Below are 20,162 nucleotides of genomic sequence, written 5' to 3' on the forward strand. Positions count from 1 at the left end.
CACATTCAATATTGCCTTGCAGGAATATTAAAATTAAAATGCAGCCATAATAATATTGCTGAGTTAATGGATGAACCTCCATTATTGTAATACAGTGGGTGGCTTAAGGAAGCACCTATGACAGGCGCAGAGCACAGAGCTCAAGACCACAGATGCCAGAGCTGGTCTGCTTAGTTCCAAATCCTGGCTCTGCTCCTGATGAGTTGTGGGACCCGGCCACATAATGGGACCTCTCTGTGCTTCAATTTCCTTATGTATAAAATGGGCATAATTACACTCCCTGCCTCATGCGTTTACTAAGAGATACAATGAGTTTGGAAAGAAATTTGTAAAGTAAGGAGAAGAGATTCTGGCACAGAGTAAGTGGCAAAGAAGCATTTAGGAAACAGAAAACCAGGTAAACAAATAGACCACTCTTGCTGCCCAAGACCACAGTCTTGCTGACCGTAAATTTTTGCTTTTCGAGTTACCTATAGGATTTTTCCAGTTTCTTTCTTTGTTTTTGTTAAAGTCAGTTTTTGTTCTATGTATATATACATGGTTTCATGAAAATGTCTCAAGAAATTCAAATCTATACAATTATATAATCTTTATAAAGCTTTTGGTTTGTTTTTGGCTTCTTTCTTGGTGTCTGGCTATATTTTCAATATCACTGACTTATATAAAGTACATCTGATGTGGTAGGGAGTGACGACAAAATATGCCAGTGGTGGCCAGAAATCCTTGAACCACCCGTGCTGCTGACAATGGCCTGGCGTAACAGCAACACTCCAATTGTTTCAGCCCATTTTAAAGAAGAATTCTGAGAGGCTACTATGAACATGAGCTTCCCCCTGAGCCTCGATGTTCTGGAAGCACTTGCCTTTAAATGTGTTTATTCGACCTTTATTTGCACTTAGTTTTTCATCCTTTGATGTCTTGTGATGATGTGGTTTTAGTGTCAGAAAGACTCATGGCCTTCATAGAATCTGAGAATTTAAGGGCCGGAAGGCATTACAGGTCACCTCATCTAATTCTTGTAGATAAGACACCAAGGCCCAAAGAGGAGGCTGATGTTCCAAGGTCACACAGCTGGCCAGTGCCAAAGTGAGGACCAGAACTGTTTATTCTTAATAGTGCTTTTCTTGGAGCCACGGAAGCTTTGGCTAAAATGGTGGCTAACCAGGGGCCCAAGTGCAAATGATGCTGACACTATGGAGATCAAAACTTTCCCTTTTTGTGTAGATTCACTCACTCTCTTACGCTGCTTGCATTTTAGGTCAGCTCTTTGTTTCAGTAGGGTGATACATACCATCAAATACAAGGAGATCAAAGCGTCAACCCAAACAGATGCCCTCAGTTACAATGAAAGGCATTAGGGAGGTGGCTTAGGACCAACATGAATATTCCTCATTAAAACTTGGGTCACACTGCATTTAAAGTGCTCTGCTCCAGGGAGACAAGGGGAATGTACCCAGCTGAGTAACACATTGGTTAACCTGTTTTATTGTCTTACTTTACACCAAACTAAGTATTAATTGACATATTAAACATAAGAATTCAGATTTTTTGAGGATCTCGGGAAGCAATTATCCCCATCCCCATTTTAAACAGCAAGGTGGAATGCCACTTGCTAAGCAACATCAGGTAAGGATCTGTCTAAAGTGAATTTTTTGGTACAAATGTTTAGATATAATGCAGGCTGATCAAAGAAACAAAGAGCTGCTTTCTATAAATGATTGTAACAAATGTTCACATGTGTATGTCCGCACACTATATATACTTGAATCAATCCATTAAATTGATCATAGTGATTCATACATCTGTTGCCATTGCTTTGAATGGGACCAAGTGCACATTTTGGAACCTTCTATAGAAGGGCCCTTTTTGCCATGATGCCAAATAAGAAATAAGGCAAAATAAGGCTGATCTTTAAGGAGGGAAGTAAGTGTAATATGAGAAATTGCAAGATTAGAGCCAATGTGAGCATACGGTACAAATAATGAAGTGTAGTACTGAGTTGATGTGAAAATATTTTAGAGATGTAAGTGAGACCAGTGAAACCGTTTGTAATTTTATGCTACATATTGAAAGTTTTTGGAGGGAAGGGGTGACACAGCGATTAACTCTAAAATATGACATGTTTTAATTTTGAAGAAAGGTAGCATGTGCTCATGGCTGAGTGGCTGTAGTGGGAAGCTGCAAGTTGACAGGCCAAAGACATGTTTTAAATAAAGGCCATGTTTTCAGCATGAACAACCAGGGACTCCGTCAAATAGAAATGATACTCAATGTCAAATTATGCTGCATAATGAATAAATAAAGGTAGCGTGAAACATATGCTAGTGTCCTGAATATGGTGACAAATCGGGAACGTAAAAGACATATAAGACCCAGCCATGAATGTTCAAGGAGAACTGTCAGAAATAAAAAGGAAGGGGAAGAAGATTTTGAGAGGTATGGCAAAAAAAAAATTCTGAAGTCTCAGGTGTCCATGAATAGGGCTTCAACAACTGGCTACTATGAGTAAGAGTAGATGAAGGAAGGAAGGAAGGAAGGAAGGAAGGAGGGAGGGAGGGAGGGAGGGGAGAGGCAGAGACAGAGAACTCAGAGAGTATGCAGACAGAAAAAATATAAACATGTAGGGAATAACCAAATGTTGTTGAAACTGTTAATAAAATTGAATATATTCTGTTATTAATTTGCCTTACAACCACCCTGAAATATCACAGCAGAAAATATACTTCCTTTACATTTATTTTTTATTTAGACACACGTATTCCCAAGTTTTGTCCAATAATTGATGACATAATACTACAAGTTCAGGAAACTCCTGATGTCTTTTTGGTTCAAGACGCAGGCATTAAGTTGGATCACATTTGTGTCTCACTTCTCATGCAAGAGTCGTTTTCTGTTTCACAAGACTGGCTGCATCCCTAAAGAACCACTTTTCCCTTTTAGAGAGCTTTTAACTTTTTTTTGAAATCCAGGGCAGCCTCCCTTGCTCAAACCTCCTGGCTCCCTTCCAACCCTTCCTTCATCCTGAGTTCCACACATCCCAAACCCCCTGCTGCTACCGGTCACCTAGGCAACACAGCAGCTTGCAGGATGGTGCAGGTCACGAGATCCCAGGGGAAGAGTTTCAAAGCTTTACCTTTGTTCCTTCCATCTCAAAAATGTCTTTGGCTCTGCCCCTTTCTCTCCAGCCATGCTGCTCCTCTCTTCATTCAAGCCCTCTCTTCTCTTGCCAGTCCCCAGACTATCCTCTTTTATGGCTTTCCCCATCCACAGCTGAACTCACTCAACTTGATATTGTCACCGCCCCTCCCCCACCAACAGAAGAAATCTGTGGAGACACTGAAGCATCCAAAAAGGGAGTTGTCAATTCCCAATCATTCCATCTCTGCAATATCTCTAAGGCCCTCTCTCACCTGAAGAGGTTTCTCATCCGAAAGCTTCTCCCTCCCCTCCCCAGCACTGTTCCCTAGTACCTTTCACGGCTACTGCCCTCGAAAACCTGCAAAGAGTCTCTGGCTTCCAATGGATATTAACCTTTCTCCATTTACAACTACACAACTACACAACTAAGACCCAGGTCTTACCATGCTGTCTACTGAAACCTTGCAACAAGGTTTTACTATCTGACGAACGTATCTGCACTCCTTACCCTTGCACTCTGGGCTCCATCATCTGGCCAGTCAGCCGGGATACAAGATGCACAAACCAACTTACTTTCCCAGTTTCCATGCTGTTCCTTTTACCCTTTCCTCTCTCCGAAAGTCACCTCCTTCCTGGGCTTTTCTCCTGTCCGCCTCCAATTCATACTTTAAGGTTTAGCTGAAATGCCATTTTTCCCATAACACTTTCCCCTGATTCCTGTCTTCTGCCTTGGATGTCCAGAGCACTTTATACCTTCTGGTAAATATCCCTTTGTACCTTGTGCACTAGTTGTCAATTTTCCCTACTGGCCTACCATCTTCTTGAGGGTAGGTTTTATATCTGATTCATCTTTGCTTTATCCCAACAGTTTTTCACATACACGCAGGATAAACAGTAAAGGAGAATGAAAGAAATTATGTTTTTAATGTATTTTCTAATGACAGAAAACTGTCACTTTTGATTCAGGGTTGAGGCAGGCAATGGAAGTGAACGAACACAATTAAATATGTCCAGATTTTCTTCCAAGAAACCCCTAGAAAACTGATCTAGAACGTTACTGTTGGTGAAATTGTATTTGAGTAAGACAGCTGACTTCAAAAACATAGGAATCAGAGATAGCTAAATATAGGTAAGCTTCCAGCTAACAGAGTTAGCTATACTCTTTTTGTGTTGCTTTATTTTTAGCAGATCGTAATAAAAAGCATAATAGGAATGACACCAGCATTGCTGCAAGAAAAATGAAAAAATTTCACAGGATTATCAAGGGACATAGAATGGAATAAAATACACAATTTTTAACAGCCATAATAAATACAGAAAATGGCAAAGGGACAAGTTAATGATTTTTAAAACTCATCAGAAGAACAAAATCTATGAATTCCACTAGTCAGATGGTGTGCAGACTTACTAAATCTCTCTCTCTCATGCTTGTGAGATCCTAAAAATTATTGATTTTTTGGTTTCTATTACAGAGTGGATATAATATTGGGTACTCTTTTCAATATTTTAGATTATATATGGTGTTGCTTTAATTTTTAGATTCCATTAACTTTCTTGGAACATTTATTTTTAAAATACCTTTAGGGTTCACCAATTACAAGTGAAGAAAAAAACAAAAACTAAGCTTTATGTCTTCTCAGTTTTTGTTTTATACCTTCCCATATAACCTTTTGAGCTCTCTGGTTTTTCAACATGATAAAAGAAAGTTCTACAATTTCCTTAAATATTTTATAATATATGACGAATTTTAAATTCCAGGAAGCAACATATGAATACTCTAAGCTATTAATTTCAGCTATGAGAAGCTTTCACTGAAAAGGAATTACAGATCCTATGAGATTTCCATTCTGGAAAGAAATAGAGTTAAAATAGGGTGGCTGGGTTTTCACAGAAACACCGTAACGAGGAACATTTACGATATATCATGTTATCAATACCTGTGGCTGTAATCTTCAGTGCCCAATTCCAGAACGGGATGTGGTGGTGGAGAAGGTGGTACTTCAGCCTCGGCCCATCCGTCACTGGGAAGCAATAGTTCTAAAAAACAATGAACCAATGAAGCTGTAAGCTCGAGGCAGAACTGTTCAGTGCCTGGTTTTGTTTCAGTCCACCTCACAGAGGCAATTTTCGCCAACACATAAACCAACCTTGAAATAAATAAGTCCTCCTACAGAAGTGAAGGATTTGTACGAGAGCTCATGCAGCCTGTGTGAGGAAATCTAAGCCTGCTAATGGGTGTTCACGCTGGTGACCTGCTGGCAACCCATGGCAAGTCAAGACCGTGCATCTTGAATATCTTTTCCCACCTAGAAAAGGCTGACAGTCGCTCATGACTGGTGTTCTGTGGAAGATTAACAAAGCCATCTCTTTCGTGCCTTAATGGTTTTGTAAACAAGACTCTCTAGTGAATACTCTGGATCATATGGAGATTTAGTTATTGGCCTTAGTGACAAAACGTACTTAAAAAAGACACGAGATACTGTACATCTACTCACCCTTTAGAGATGGTAGAGGGGAAAAAATATTATTTTTGCATCTGTGCCACAATGGAAATACATGGGTTTGAGGCCTTGGAGGCAAAAGACTAGGATCAGACCTGGTTTTCTCTCCTACTCAAGATGCATACTTTTCTAATCTATTCTACTCTAGAAAAATTAGACCTGTATCCTGAATATGACTACAACTAATAACAAGCAAGGTTGTTGGGACCCTACTGTGTACTAGACATCATGCTAAGTATTATGTTCATTATGTCATTTAATACTCGTCATTATTACCAACATCAACTCATGTGTGAAAAGCATGATAGAGTGTCCTGGGCAAGCAAAAAAGCTATGCAGCAAGGCCACCATATTTCCGGTCATGGCTCCCACAACTGCATGAACTTGGCCCAACCACTCAACTTCTCTAAGCCCCAGTTTTTTAAATCTATAAAGTGGGGATAAGAATAGCTTCATTAGAGGAGTATAAGGATTGTATAAGATGGTGCATATTCAAATAGATTTATAAATGCAAAGTGCTAATAAGCAACAAAAAGATTATTATTCTATACATTCTAAACTCTACTGCATATCTATTACAGTGAGATTTAGTAAAAGGCGGAACCCTGTTGGTCCTTGATTGCTGGAACCAGGGAAGAGTGTCTCTATCCCTACGAAAGGCTGCTGGTAACAGAACCTGCCTGACTTGCCCACATGCCAGATGTGATGGTTACTTTCGTATGTTAACCTGACTGGTGACTGGGTCCAGGGTACACAGATATCTAATCATACATTATTCTGGGTATTTCTGGGAGGTTGTTTTGGGGTGAGATTAACATTTAAATCAGCAGGCAGAGTAAAGTAGAGGGTCCCCCCTAATGTGGGTGAAACTCATCCAATCAGCTGAAGGTCTGGATAGAACCAAAATGCTAACTCTCCTCCTCTGAGGAGACAATTCTTCCTGCCTGACTCTTTTCAAACTGAGACACTGGCATTTTCTTGCCTTGGACCCAAAACCAGTCTCTGACTCTTCCTGGGTCTTGAGTCTGCTGGCTTTTAGATCGTGACTATGCTGTTGTCTCTCTTTGGTCTCTAGATTGCCTAATCACCTTACAAATGTTGGGGCTTGCCTGGCTCCATAATCATGAGCCAATCCTTTGTAATCAATCTCATTATATTAGTTATTATATATTACTATGTATATTATATATGTTACATGTATTACTGCATACCATTATATGTTATATATGTTTTACATTGTGTTATATGTTATTGTATTATATATCTGTATACATGCATATACATCTCATTGGTTCTGTTTCTAAGGAACACCTGCTCCAAACTCTGCCCCAGGGACTAGTATAAAATGGAGGTAATTCTAGCAGTGCTGGCATGTGCCTGGGTAGGAGGCTTAAAGCAGGAGATCTTACAGGCAGGGTGACCAAAGTATAGAAGCATGGTGAGCACAGGCAGCCATCACTGTCCCCCTGTACTGCTCTCCACCCAAGTGATCTAGTGATTTGGTAATATGGCAGGAGTCAGGCAGCCAGAGGCTTGCTGACAGGAACAGAAGAAATACACTGTAAATTGGGGACAAGGGACACATTGGGACATTTTCCACAGGCTGTAATCTCTCTACCCTCAACTTCCCACCCCGTCTTTCACACCGGTAATAAATATTGCTGTGATCATGTAACTTGCCCTCTCAGAAACCTCTCAGTTGCACACAGTAGCCTAGAGAAGGTCTGTGCCCTTTGCGGGCAATTTCATTTCCTATTACACATTAGCCACCCAAGACTACTTACTGTTCCCCAACCACAACCTGGGCTTTCCTGCCTCAGTGTGTTTGCTTACATAATTGAAAATCCACTCCCATCCATCAAAGTCCCGCCCTTCTCTCAGGGTCCACCTCAAATATCATCACCTCTATGAAACTTTTACTATTTCTCTGGGATCTGTCAATACTTTTAGAATAATGACAGAGAATACTCGTGCTCACTGTATCTGTGTGCAAATGCAGACCTCATTTCTTTCTTCCTGCACATGCAGACCTCATTTTCCAGCTTCTTTGTACCTAGACTAGGTCTTTCCAATAGAATGAGAATTGTTCTGGTCATTGTCATCCCCAGTCTCAATGGGTAAGAAGGTGCACTCTCTCCACCTTTCCTGTCTACCAACTGCAAGAAGGAGTGGCTGAGGCTCTAGAAAATGGCCCAGCTGCCAACGGAACGAGCCCAGGACCCTTAGTCACTGCACAGAGCACGGCCTCCATCTTTCTGCCTCACTGGGCTGTGATAAGACAAGAAAAATACTTCCACTGCCTTCATTCACTGACATTGGGTTTTATCTATTATTATTATGGAAATAATTCCACTTATAACATTTATCATATGCTGATTTTGCAATGAGTTATCGCTCTATCACCTATGTATCTATTTCTCTGACTGGAGAAACTTCCTTGTCCTCTTTCTCCTCTCCTTCATCTTCTTCAGCATTTTCTCTGGCTTCTTCAAGTTTTATTAAAACCATTACCTTTAATTTTTGTTTTATCCACGTGAACAATCTGTGTTTTTTAAAGTAGCTGTAGGTAGAGAGGTAAATACCCTCTTTGTTGACCCTTTATCCTTGGTACATTTTTAAACATATTCAGATGCCAGAAGGAATTTTTTTCCTCTTGGCCCAAACACCTCTATTAACCCTATATCAATGTGAAAGTCTGGTATTATTTTCTCCAAAAAAAAAAAAAAAAAAAAAAAAAAAAAAAAAAAGAAAAATTCTCGATTTCATCACACGTACAAAAGGTTAAGTCTTGATGGTCATCCTATTTTTACGCCTGTGAATGTCGCCATTGCACCCTCTAGTCACCACTTCATTCATGACCCAAGGGCCCTGATTTTAATCATTTTTTATGACTGTTACTTGTTTTACGGAATCAAAAAAGAAGAGTAAAAGAGATTACAACTTTAGACAAGGGTTCAGCAAGCTGTGGCTCTGGTCCAAAACAAGCCTGCCATCTGGTTTTATACATAAAGTTTCATTGAACAGTCATGCTCATTCATTTACGTACTGTCCATGGCTGCCTTTGCACTACAGTGGCAGAGCTGAAGAGGTGAAACAGAGATCTCTAGGCCTGCAAAGCCTAACGTATTTATTATCTGGTCCTTTAAAGTTTGATGATCCTTGCTTTAGATTTCTTTATAATTAAAAAAATTTAAAGCCTATTCTTGAGGGCTGTAACAACATTGTATTCATCTTTGCATCTCTGAGAGTCTATTCTGCAAAATGGAGGTATCCGATAAACATCAGGCAAATTAAAAAGTATAATTCAATTTCTGATCATGACTCCAAAGGTAGTGCCTTATGTACTATAGAGGGGTGGACATATGCTAGTTCCCCAGAGAGGGCACATTAGGAATAATTATACATTATGTGTCTCCTCAAAGGACTTCAGGTAACATGGGCCCAGTGAGAGAGGATACAGAACCAAAGGGCTTGGTTTGGGGTGGGGATGGCATATCAATGGGAGCCTCCATTGGGTCCAGGGCAGACTTGGGGCAATGGGTGACTCACACATGGGACTGGAGTACACTTGAGCTGAAAGGTGAGGGGAGGCAGGAGTAGAGCACAACAGGGGAAACCAGAGCAATGGAAAGAGAGATAATAGCAAACCAGAGGCAAATGGTGCTTATTACTATTACTTGACTACGACTTGGCCAGGGTGAGATCTGCCAGCAAAATGCTTCAGAAAATACAGGGTTGGTAGTTCATGTTCTTTACTATCACTCAAATGCTTAATAGGATTTTGCAGTAGACCCGAGGGACACAGCCCCCATCCTGATTCCCATCTTGGAGGACCACACTTATTCTAGTGCAGCCATTGCTAGCAATTCTCAAACACAAATGTGAATTTTCCGATGTTACGATTTCCACAAATGTTAGTTCTAAAAATGCCTTTTCCATGTAACAGCTTGACAGGAATATGTATATATATAAAAAAATAACCGTGGAACTGTGGGTGGTATGTACTATTATTACAAAAATAGATGGAACACACATATCAACATTGGATTTTTAAATATACAAAGGAAAGGAAAAAGGGAAGAAAAAAGTTAATGTTTTGGCTGTAACAGTTCCTTTCCTCACTAGACATTACACTTTGTCAACTCAATCTTGTTTTTCTAAAGCGGCTCCTTAAAACACTTGGTAGGGTTGAGTCAACATTCACTCAGGTTTCATGAGCCTTCGTGGCCTACTGCTACCTCACATGCATCTGAAATTCAGAAACTCTCAATGGTTCTCAAAATTTTAATTTTTTTCATATTACAAAGAGATGATGATTATATTATTCTATAGCATCATGTTTATAAATTTTAATATATCGATATATCTATATATAGATATATCGATATAACATATATATATATCAATAGGCTTATATATGTATAGATATATAGATATAGGCTTATATAATATCTATATAGATATAATTTATATATATATGTGTGTGTGTGTGTGTGTATATATATATATATATATATATATATATATATCAATAGGCTTACATAAAGAGAATTTCATCTACTGGCCTCTTACAACTAAAATGTAATGAGTCAATGCCTTGATTGGCCTAACTCTTTAACCGAGTATTGTATAACAGATCCACACGGAAATAACAATAGGCTTTTGCTGCTTTAAAAAAATAATATTCATTGCAGTCACTTCTTGAAAGAACTGAATTTTTTTTTTTTTTGTCACCTTGGAAAACTGACATGGGGGAAGGAAGTGGAGTAGGAACCTTGTAGATAGTTGATCTGTGTGGTTTTTCACTGGTGTAATAAGGTGTTCCACCTGGAAGCATGTCTCAAAAGGAAGAGAACAGGGACTCCCAGTAATTGTCTATGGCTATGTGTACCCAAAGGACTCTAATGGTTCAGTGGAAATACAAACTCAAAACATTCTATTGAAGTTTCAAAGTATTACGCCATTTTATTGTTAGCAAGTTCTTTGATTAGACTTTATTACTTAAATCTTTTTTATTTTTTCTGGGAGCGCCTGGGTGGCTCAGTCAGTTAAGCATCCGACTTTGGCTCAGGTCATGATCTCACAGTCTGTGAGTTTGAGCCCCACGTTGGGCTCTGTGCTGACAACTCAGAGCCTGGAGCCTGCTTCAGATTCTGTGTCCCTTCTCTCTCTGCTCCTCCCCTGCTCACGCTCTGTCTCTCTCTCTTTCAAAAATAAACAAACATTAAAAATTTTATCTTAAATAATTAAATATATATTTTTTCTGGGTGTATACTTACACTTAACTAGTTCTATAGTTTCATTATTTTGGCCTTTGCTACCCTTTCTGGAGGTACTATCCCATTTCCCTGGGTATCCTGATGTCCTCTAAAAATACTCTGCATAATTATCACTTCAGCATCAATATTTTATAGCTATTAAAAATGAGGGGTGCCTGGCTGGCTTAGCTGGTAGAGCATGAGACTCTTGTTCTTCAGGTTGTGGGTTCAAGCCCTGCACTGGGTGTACAGATTACTTATAATAAAATCTTGAAAAAAATGAAACACGATGGGAGATAATGTGCCAATATTCCTTTGGATGTCAGTGGTATAATTAGGAATAAAACTCTGAACTTGGATTATCACTTATCACGTGTTGCTTGAGAATTAAGTGCCAATCAAATTATGTAAAGGCTAGATATTTTAATACAGATGGTAATGTTCTTGATCATTACATGGGCATGATAGAGAGAAAGCTGTGCTAGTCTGTGTAAAACTTGTTGTTCCTTCCCCAGATTCTCCTGCTACTGTGATTTAAGGTCTCAGGAAGAAATCTCGCTTTGTCAAAACAAATTTTAATTTCTTAAAGAAGATGAGAAAAGACATACTGAGTATTTCTTTATCTGAAACAAAGTCAAGTGAGCTTTTAATGGACATTCTTGGTATCAGGTGAAAGGACTTCAACAATTTCAAGAGACCAATGTAAGACAGGGTCCGTGCTGGGGTTTAGGGAATGAGCTTGAATCAGAGAGATAAGGGATGAATCCAGGATCTGCATGGATCAAGTATGTAGTCTTGGGTAAACTGTTCACTCTCGATTTCTTCATCTGTAAAGTGAGTGTAATTATAATAACAGTATTACCCACTTCTAGTGGGTATGTAAATTGCTTAACACAGAATCTAACAGACAGTAAACACTTAACAAATGGTCACAGCTGTAGCTGCTACTCTCACTAAAACAGAGGGAATCAGAGGAAAAACCAACGTCCTATTCTGATGAAAAAATTCTAGAGGAATCTGACATGTACAAGCCTGTCCTGATGGAGTTCTCAGAGTTTAGATATTCTTCTCATGTAGTTAAATTTGGATGACATCTTAGATGTAAATAAGGGATCGATTATACAAACAGTACCTCCGTTCGATAGATTACTATGCAACCACTGAATGTGATGCTGTAAAATATTCAACGACAGAGCAAGATGATCATAATGTGTTATTAATCAAAAGAGCAATTCCCTAAACATTATATATAGTATATATCATTTTCATCTTATTTTATATATGCATATTTGCATGAAGAATTGAAATATAGATGCAAAAATGTTATCGATTAGTATCTCTGATAGTTAGAAGTATGAGTAATATTAAATTTTCCTTTTACTGCTTTTCCCTAAATTTTCTGTAATGAATATGTATTGCCTTTGCAATATAAAAACTTAATGTTATTAGAAAGAAAGGAGATGCAGGGAAATTAAAAAAAAAATTATTTTCTTGGTGACCTGAAGTACAATTTTTTAAAAACAAAGAAAGTCCAGGGATGCCTAGGAGGCTCAGCAGGTTGAGTCTGACTCTTGATTTTGGCTCAAGTCATGATCTCACTGTTGTGAGATCAAGCCCCAAGACCGGGCTCTGCGTGGGGTGTGAAGCCTACTTAAGATATTCTCTCTTGCTCTCGTCTCTCTCTGCACCTCCCCCACTCACATGCACGCGCACACACACAGTCTCTCTCTCTCCTTCTCGCCCTCACACCAAAAAAACAAAGTCCAAATGTTTTATATCTAGAGGTCTACTAGTAGAGCATAATAAGGGAAAGACAACATAGGGAGGGAATAATAAGAACATTCTAACTGTTAACAAAAAGATCTCGGTTATGGTATTTACCACACTCTTCCTAGAGTCAAGCATAAATCTGTGAATCATGGTATGACCATTTTATGGTTTAATACTTGTCCATACATTTTTTTTTAAGTTTAATAGTTATCTACATTAGATAACTTCTTATATTACAAGATTGTTGAAACAAAATAACACTTTGCCATTTCTTTTTCTCCAGGCATGGTTTGTTTTATACAGAATCCTCCATGTTTGGGGCAGCAAGCACAGAAACTGTCATTTAGACTGGAGGCAATGCCAGGAATCTGCTTCACAACTTCTGAGTCAGCTTTCCCACCCATCACCTCTCAGTGCTCATGACTCAGGGTAACAAAGTCTGCGCTTAGTCTAATTAACTCCCCTTTGTTCTTTTTTTTTTTCTTTTAATAAAAAAGATAGTCTTGTATTTTCTCACACTGTTTGTAGCAGACGGAAATGGACAGACTCTTACCTTTCTGTTTGTCTTGTGAACTGTAAGTGCCAAATGGATGCAATGGACTATTATCATTTCTCCTGGAGGCATTTATAGCGTTTGGACAATTCTCAAAGCATGGCTTAGAAAATGCCCCACATTCTGTAGGCTCCTAAGGGATGAAAATACAAATTGTATTTGCTTTTGAAATGCGTTCTAACTTGGTCAATGAAAGCGAGGTAGAATGATCAGTTCATGAACCATGCTCCAAAAGTCTACCGCACAGAAATTCTCGACTGAAAATTCAAAATGGCCCTATCGGTTAATAAAACATCTTTGAATATGAAATAAAAAAAAATACTGACAATGTGGTGCTAAGGATTAGGAGTACTCATAGCCAACACAAAAGAGGATTAACTTGATTATTCTTTCCCCCCACTTACAACTGGCTTCTTTCAAATTTTCCTCCATCTGGGACCACAGCTCGTGGCAACAATACAGCTCATGCCAAGGGTGTTTTTCTGCCAACCAGCTGGTTCCTCGCTCTCTCCCTCAGTGACTAAGTGCATATGCTCTAGGACAAGTCAGAACCTAAGCAGGTTTGTCACTGAAATGCCATGAGTGTGTCCCACTGCGATACTAGGTCTTTAGGCCAGGAGCTAAAACAAACCCTGTGACAATGCCAGACAGTGGTTCTCCTGAGCTTCCCCCCCCCCCCCCCCCCCCGGCCCTGGTTTTTGATATTTTTCCCTCCAATTTTGATTTTGATGGCCTGCAAACAAATTCACAGTGTCTTCAAAATGGCCACAGTAACACCCCCACAAGCCATGTTACACAGGTGTGAAGAGGCAGTAGAAAGGGGCCAGGTGTAGAGAGCCCTAGCTGTTTGTTCAAAAGGACTGAGGCACAGAGAACTGGGTTCTGCTGTGGCTCATATTATGTGCCTTCCTAACACAAGGAAGTCATGCGGAAGCCATCTCATGGTTGTGCCTTTGACCGTCTGTGAGAGGATCTCACCCAAACAGAAACACGGATCTGATGCACGCCCCCCCCGCCCCGAGCTCTTTCCTTCTGAGCAAAGCATCTGGTCCAAACAATTTGATTATACTTTCCTCTTAGTTACAAACATTCAGTATCCTAAACAAAATATTTAAAACATTCAATTTATGCATTCTTAATAATTAAAATGTTTTCAGCTGCTGAAGCCCTGTTAGCTCTTTGTCAAGGCTCAGAACGTTTTTCCCACAGCCAGGGTTACCCTCTGCCTCTGTACTGCTAGTCAAACCAAACTCCTCCTAAATTAAAGCTGGAGCCCGGGCAGGCAGGAGGGCCAGGGCTCACTTTGCACAGCCTTTTGCTTTAACAACAACAACAAAAATTCTGCTTTCCCAGCTCTTTGATAAATGACACAATCGATATCCCAACAACTGATCAGTAACCAGCCTAATTAAAATATTCAGCCTGTAAAATAGAGCTGTCGTGGAACCCTCCATTAGTGTCCCAGCCAATAAAAAATATAATGGATTTTTAAACATATTCTCCTTCTACCAAGATGAGCTTGGAGCGGGGAGGGAAATGTTTTGGGGAAGAGGAAAAAAAAACAGGTCATAACCCATTTTTTAATACCAAGTCTCTAGGCTCAAACAGAATTACAATTGAACCTCAAGCTCATCCTTTGAAAAACATGTTTCTGTTTCAAATGATTTTGATCCAATCAAGGACTCATTATGTATTCTTCACGAGGCCCTCATCAAAACTGTTTACGTATCTTGTACATCTGGGTAATGTGGGAAAATACTCCAACAACTATATATTTTGACTTTTCTTAAGTAGCTTCTTCATTTTTTTTTATATCAATATAATGTTCAAGTAACCATTTTGGTAATCTTGCCAAATCTAACTAATTGATTTGCCTGCACGTATGAGCGGTGCTGAGACCTTTTTCTAGGTTGTGGTGCTTTTATTGTACCTGAGGGTGACTGCTGGTCCACAGAAGACACCAAAAACACGAGTGCACAACATACGCTGTGACACAGTAAAACACAGAGCTGGGAGGTCAAATAGCTGCAGACTTTTTTTTTTTTCCAATTTAATAAAGATTAGTTGTACATTAGAGGCTGCTGTCTTTATAAGAAAAAATGCTCTTTAATCTTCATGGGTACCACAGAGATTCTCGGTAGCTGAGAGCATCAAGTGCCTGTCTGTTCCCCAAGGAAAGCATATAAATATTAGGGAAACTAAAAAGGGATCTTGTTTAAATGTCCTCGTAAAAATTGCTTTTTGTCCCATTTCTTAATTCCCAATTAATTTCCTAGTGAACTTATTAATAAGACACTTCTGAGGATGGGCAACAAACTAAAAGTTTAGTTCTTTCTTCTGATGGAATAATTGTCAACCCACCCCAGAGCTCGAGAATCAACATGGAAATACCTGCCGTAAAGGAGAATGCAAATGCTAAAATGACTCAACTAGATGAGCCAAACTATAGAACGCTCACCCACTAGGCAAACACCTGTTTTAGAGAAACACATGGAATGAGGGAAGGTGAGAGGTGGGGGACACAACTTCTAACAACTATATTCATTTTTTCTTTTCTTTTTTCCTTAACTTTTGGTTATTTGTACAGGTATGGTACTCTACAGCAGCACCTTCCAGACTTTTCTCTTACTTGAAATATCTTTGTTCCAAGAAATCTTAAGGAAGAATACACAGATACACAGAAGGGGTGGCTTAGGGGCCCACAGACCATCCTTCAGACCCATCCCCGACAACTGGTACCATGAATCCCAAGGCTCCAGAGTAAGAATCAGATTAAACCAGAAAGGAGCCAATTCCATCATGGATGGAAGCAAAAGATAAGGGTTTTATAACTATGTACATAAGTAAAATCCATTAAATATTCATGGAAGCCTCTCTGTCACTTAGGCAGATACAAATGTTGAAAACGAGTTGGCTCATTATATATAGTCTCCAGTAATTGGCCAATTTACATTTATTTAACATTTACAAGGTTATGTACCGAAGAGTAAAAAGGTACAGTTACTCTCTTCCGGTAGCTGATAATATAACAAAGTGAGATATAGTTTACAAGTTTACTACTTCAGCTGACCCCCTCAGATACAGTAGGTCTCAGATGCATCTTTTATTCATTCATTAAACGATATTTATTAAGTGTCTACTGTGTGCTGGGAAATGAGGATACATTAAGGGACAAAATAGACAACAGTATCTGTCATCTGTAAGCACTCAGCACTCAACTATGTATGTCTTCACATCACCAGAAAATGGACAACCTGGGATTTTTACTCAAGTGATCCACAACTTTAGAGCCTAAGCTTTTAACTGCTATGAGCTTCAACTACCTTCCGCTATGGCTTAATTTGAAAAATCCTTTTTTTTATTTTTAAGTTTAACTTATTATTAAAACTAATATTTTAAATGAGTGTGTTGTTAACAGTATTCTATGTTAACTTTGCATATTACCGGATTACACAAATATTACTTGTCCTCAGAGAATATTTGTGTGATATGCTTATGTTTTTCTTAACTCAACTATGATCAACTGTTTTCTCCTTATCTTTTCTTAAAATATATTTCAGGAGTATTTAATAATTTTTTTTATATATTAGAGAAAATAATGTTTTAGGAATATTTTATATTTATTATGAATATACTAACATAACTGTATAATTTAATAATTGCATAATACATAGATATTATAATTGTATGTAAGTGAAATGTTTAGGGGTACTGGCATTCGAGAATATTTTATGGTTACTCTTCACGTCTAGGTAAAAATATTTTTATATTAAAAAATCCATAGAAAAATCAGATAAAATATTGCAAAAATCCTTATTAAATTAAAAACATTTATTTAATACCACGAAGCAAGCAGCTTGCTTAACAGCTTAAGTTTTAAATTAGTTAAGTCCCAGGTCTATATTATCCATGTGCACATTATGGGGGAAAATATACAGAGCTGAGCGCATTACAACAATCTTCATATTAAGCACTATATACATCTGATCAAGAACTTTCTAAAGTATAGACACTATCAGCACATCAATCAAAAAGTATATAAAGATGTTATATAGTTTAACAGTTTATCATATGAATAAAGCCTTGTTCATAAAGTCCAAATCTCTAGAAATTTCTGGGGGAAAATCTAGAAAATATGGACCTGTTACATTTGATAAATTATTTACCTTGTATGAACATTTTTATACCTTCTACTTATACCTATAATATATAACCACACGTAAATCCATCAGAGCCCTTCGGGGGCAGGTTTTTCCAATTTCAGAATCAGTATGATACTAGTGATGGAAGTTTGCATACCCTAGGGGGCCATTTGGGCAATCTGCAGAGGGAACCAAAGACATGCATCACCTCCATTGGTCTCTCTGGCCTCCGCAGAATCACCAATTGGATCATCCCTCGAATGTTTCCCTCCATGGACATTGATCGCCTCAGTGTCTCCATAGCTTCGTGGTTAGATTTTCCCAAAAGAGATTCCCCATTAACGGCAATCAGCTGGTCATTCATCCGCAGACGACCATCCTAGGACAGAGGAAAGAAAAACAGTGTTAAACAGAGAAAGGTATGGTGATGATGTATGGCTATTTCAGGAAAAGTTCACATTTAAAAAGAAAAAAAAAAAAAAAGAAAAAAAACCCCAGCCATTAGGAATGATTTATTTTCTATGGCAGAAAAAGGTTCTGGAGCTTATCAAATAGTCACGAATACTAACAATAATGAACTGTGTGAAAGTGTTTTTTTGAAATCTCAGAGTCCCAAGCTGCAATAATTTAGACATTTGTATAATGTCTCTTACCTAAATCTTTGGCAAGCATGCTAACCTAGCCCAATTCTGCCATTTTCTCTGGCAGGGACCATATTGGCTCAAAGAAAGGGGATTTGGAAGCAGAAGGAAGTGGTCACATCACTAGAAACAAGGGTTTGCATTTTCAGGCACGGAGAGACATCATGCTTAAATGTTGTGTGCTTGACAGCCATAATGCGTCTCCCAGATATTACCGCTAACTCTGTTGAATAGTGCTGGAAACAAAACAAAACAAAACAAAACAAAAACTCATGTTATTTTCTCTAATACAACCAAAAACTGCTAGTCTGCTAGTCTGTAGAAGAACACAGAGGTGTGCAGAGAAGGGCCAATGTGCACTGATGTCTTCTGGCAAAAAAGCATGACAAAGGAGACTGTCAAGCTTTCTGCACACAGGCTCTGACTGATTACTACTTTTACCCAGAATCTTCAGGAAACCGGATTCTGCAAAGTGCACAGAACCTCAACATGTGGACAGGCAGCCCAGACTCTAGTTTACATCACGTCTAGGTACTGGTCATCTGCAACCAGAAGCATCTCACAAGCTAGGGATGCCAATGGTAGCTAGCAAACTGGGATGGCACTGTGTGCTTTCTCTATCTAAGATAAATGATTGGTAATTTCACTAATGATGGCAGGTCTGCGGCCAAAAGAACTTAAGGGGACCACAGTGCATCTCCCCAACAGGCGCTTCAAGGGAAAAACACTCAAAATACAGAGAGTCTGTATAGGGACATGCCTTATACCTGTTTCACACCAGGGAAGAAAGTTCTCACTATGAGGCACAGGTGCAATTTTAGTAATTTTATGATGTTGTTGTTGCTAATAAACTTAACAGAAGTACCAGTAGCTACAGTTGCCCTTCCTGGAGAATTTTTCCATAAATTATCTCTAGAAGTCTAAGAACTCAAGAAGTAGATTAACATTTTACTTTGCATTTTTCAGATAAGGAAACTGAAAGAGGGAAGGGCTGCAACTTGCCCAAGTCACAAAAGCAAGTCAGAGACAAAGTGACCCAAATTCTGGTTTTATGCACCTTGGCTCTTTGGTCTCTCTACCAGGCTCCTCTTTGTTACTTGATCTCTAGACTACAGTTGTAGGACACGAAAATAGGAAAGGGAAATACTAAAGAGTTTTGTTGGTAGTAAGTATCTGAGATCCATGTTCAAGTTTAACAGAATAAAATACAAAAAAGAAAACTTTCCTAAGAAATGAGAAAAGCAGGCATACAATGGACAATCGGACCAACTGTGCAACTTTGGGAGAGAAATCGTGTGGACGAGTTGATAAACTTTGACTAACTCGGTAGCATATGGTCCGTGGAAGTTCTTCTGCAGACAGTGGGGGGAAAGGGTGAGCAGGGAAGGCTGCTCTGGAGAGCTAATGCCCTGGAGATGCGCTGCCCGTGACGCCTGGTGGAGAGGGCGCTGACCGTGCAGGATCATGGAGGCCACCCAAAGGAGCACATGCTCCTGAACGAAGAAACAGAGATGGCAGGGCAACAGGATTGATCGAGAAGGGCATACAATCAGAGCTGTACAATGTCTGAGTGGACTGCCTCAGCGTAACGGCCCCTCCCTTCCTCTTGTTTTCCCATTCCACTTAACCTTTACCCTAATTTGGAGCAAATCTGGAAATGAGATTTACAGGAAAGGCCAAACAAGAAAGAAATCTCTTCATTTCTGTTATCTAATTTTGAGGGAGGCACATAAAAAATGAGGTTAAGGTTACACGAAACAGGGTAAAACAAAAACAACCGTAATGGTTTAGTCATGTGAAGTGAGACATAACACGAGAAATCCTTCGGTCCTGTCTTGGCATTTAGTGGAAGGAAGGCTATTGGGTTGAAGCTTGAGGAGGATGGGAGGGTCACTAAAAATTGGATGAATGATTTTTAAAGAGGAGGAGGAAATAGAGGAATTAGACCAAGATCCCAGCTCTGTCAACAGGAAATGAGGTCTACTAGGTGTTGGATTTGTAGAGGCTTAGTCTTGGCAGGACACCTCGTCCTCTACAACATGAAGAAAGATAAGGATTGAAACTTTATGGGTATCTCTAGAGTGGAGGAAATAAAATCTGAGTGAGACTCCACCTGGTAACTCCTATGAACCTTGTCTGTGAAGTACGAGGCAAGGTCT

At 39.1% G+C, this 20,162-nt stretch overlaps 1 protein-coding gene across 4 annotated transcripts in view; it reads right to left on the reverse strand.

Annotated features, from left to right (window-relative positions):
* Positions 1 to 20,162, reverse strand: part of PARD3B (par-3 family cell polarity regulator beta) — a 1,011,329-nt gene that overhangs the window by 385,254 nt on the left and 605,913 nt on the right. For all 4 annotated transcript variants that reach the window (XM_019446282.2, XM_019446285.2, XM_019446284.2 and 1 more), the window contains 3 exons: positions 17,571 to 17,741; positions 13,221 to 13,353; positions 5,076 to 5,175 (listed from right to left, as the gene is read on the reverse strand). In XM_019446282.2, the coding sequence (XP_019301827.2) occupies positions 5,076 to 5,175; positions 13,221 to 13,353; positions 17,571 to 17,741 (404 nt within the window). The remainder of the gene's footprint in view (positions 1 to 5,075; positions 5,176 to 13,220; positions 13,354 to 17,570; positions 17,742 to 20,162) is intronic.

This window comes from Panthera pardus, unplaced genomic scaffold (assembly GCF_024362965.1).
Source record: "Panthera pardus isolate Hobbes unplaced genomic scaffold, ASM2436296v1 HiC_scaffold_10, whole genome shotgun sequence".
Classification (NCBI taxonomy): domain Eukaryota; kingdom Metazoa; phylum Chordata; class Mammalia; order Carnivora; family Felidae; genus Panthera; species Panthera pardus.